At 47.5% G+C, this 1,894-nt stretch overlaps 1 protein-coding gene across 1 annotated transcript; it reads left to right on the forward strand.

Moving 5' to 3' along the window:
* Positions 1–432: 432 nt before the first annotated feature.
* On the forward strand, positions 433–888 carry SARC_13471 (hypothetical protein; the record flags this gene model as incomplete). Its single annotated transcript, XM_014292398.1, has 1 exon — positions 433–888. A coding segment is annotated over exon 1 (348 nt), but the record flags the coding sequence as incomplete, so codon positions are not given.
* Between the last annotated feature and the right edge of the window lie 1,006 nt (positions 889–1,894).

The following is a 1,894-nucleotide window of genomic DNA, read 5'->3' on the forward strand; positions in this document are numbered from 1 at the left end:
CTAGATGAGTTGTCAGGATTTAACAGGCTACTTCGCTCACAACAAAATAATCTATTGAACCTGGAATTGCTGAGGGCGCTAAGTCTTGGTAGTGTATACATCTAAGCTCAACATTCACAATTTAGGGTCTTTAATTCCCGTTAGAGTCCAATCCGATCTGACTAGCTGACCTGAGCTTGCAAGCGATATTCTATGATTTTTTTATGAGAGTACGTCGACGTATTTGAACACCGTATCTGCTGTTGTTTTTATTGGTATGTGGTTTGGCAGCACACGTAGTTTACACATACACATAGGCGTGCGCAATCGCATGCACGAGTTGACCTGCTTCGAAACAGTTCGGAAAAATCACACACTGACGTACAGAGCATTCTTTTCCTACACAGTGGCGCATATGTACACACACTCAAACTGAAGACACCGTTTGTCAGTGAATTGCTGGGCTGTGGTGGTGAGCGTCTCTTTGATCATGCGGAAAGCGTATGCATAGCCTCGGCAGCTCGCTGTGTACAGAGACATACACCCGTGCAGGCAGCCCGGATGGGCCAACCAGGCCACACAGCTGAGGAGAGGAAGTTTCGCGGTGCTGAAGGTGGACCAGAAACGGGTACGTATGTGCCAGATATAGTTGGATTGAAAGATGTACCGGTAGGCATGTGTTTGCGGGATGCGGGAGAGGCCAGTACGTGTGCGGTGTGTATAGAAGGAGGTCCTGCGGAGACTGATATGCTGTCATACACGAGCCTAGATACCTCTGCACTGAGACTCAGCCATGTGCCAAAGTACGGGGTGATGGGCACACCTACCGTGACTGACACTCACGTGCACTATGGGGAAAACACAGACACGGCGAGAAGTACAGACATACCCACAGGTGCAAACATGAGGGTATGTACATGCACACACACTTGTGAAAGCGCACAAACCAGCAGAGGAGGAAGTACAGAAACACCTGAACCAACCCGCAAGCACAAGCGTTCGTCAGCCTTGCGGTGTGTAGCCTTACCCAATTTGCGGCGTGTACAGTTCCACAACATGAGAGCGCTCAGCTGCTTGGATACCGGTATGCAGTCTATGTGTAAAGCGGGATGTGGCTTGGAATCAGTCACGCTCAGCATTGGTAGGCGTTGCTGTGTATGCAAGTAGTGTGTGAGCGTTTGCGACGTGTCGAGTGCTTGTGGGAGAGGTAGGTAGCGACTGGGTGTGTCTGACATTCGGTATGTATCGCATGGGGATAGATGTGCGTGCTGGTTAGTATAGAGAATGTACTCTATGCAGCTGTCATATTCTGTTTTTTCTCATGACTGTTGCGAACTACAGCGGTTTTATATTCATTTAGAATGCGTCATATACTTAGTATTACTCGTATTCTGTGCCCCCATTCCACATGGAGGATCTTCTGGTTCGTAGCAGAGGATACATTTATTTTGGATTGAGTACCTTACCACAAACCCACTGAACTTTAACTTTGCTGCTTAAAAGGGATGTAAATTCAGCGCAATCATCGCCAGTGCCCGTCTCGTTGTGCTCGTAGATCGACTCAACTGTCAATATAACTTACCTTCATTCTCACAGGTTGTGCTTACAGAACGATTAGTGTATCTGAACACCCACTGGTGATCTCTATGCACCAAGTTTTGGGTTGATTGGGCTTAGTAGTCTAAGATGTACAATTGCCTCACAATGCGATAGATAGCCACTGCTTGATTGATTATGAAACTATTCCTATGTTGCTGTAGTGATCGAGACGCTGACGACTTTTCCTCAACTGCGCTCAGTACACTTCTACCACGGCGACTTCGCGACTGAACGTCGGTACGAGATTTCGATTACAGCCACATTTGCATGCAATATCTATACACACACACACACACACACACACACACACACACAC

Source organism: Sphaeroforma arctica (genome assembly GCF_001186125.1).
Source record: "Sphaeroforma arctica JP610 unplaced genomic scaffold supercont1.3329, whole genome shotgun sequence".
Taxonomy (NCBI): Eukaryota; class Ichthyosporea; order Ichthyophonida; genus Sphaeroforma; species Sphaeroforma arctica.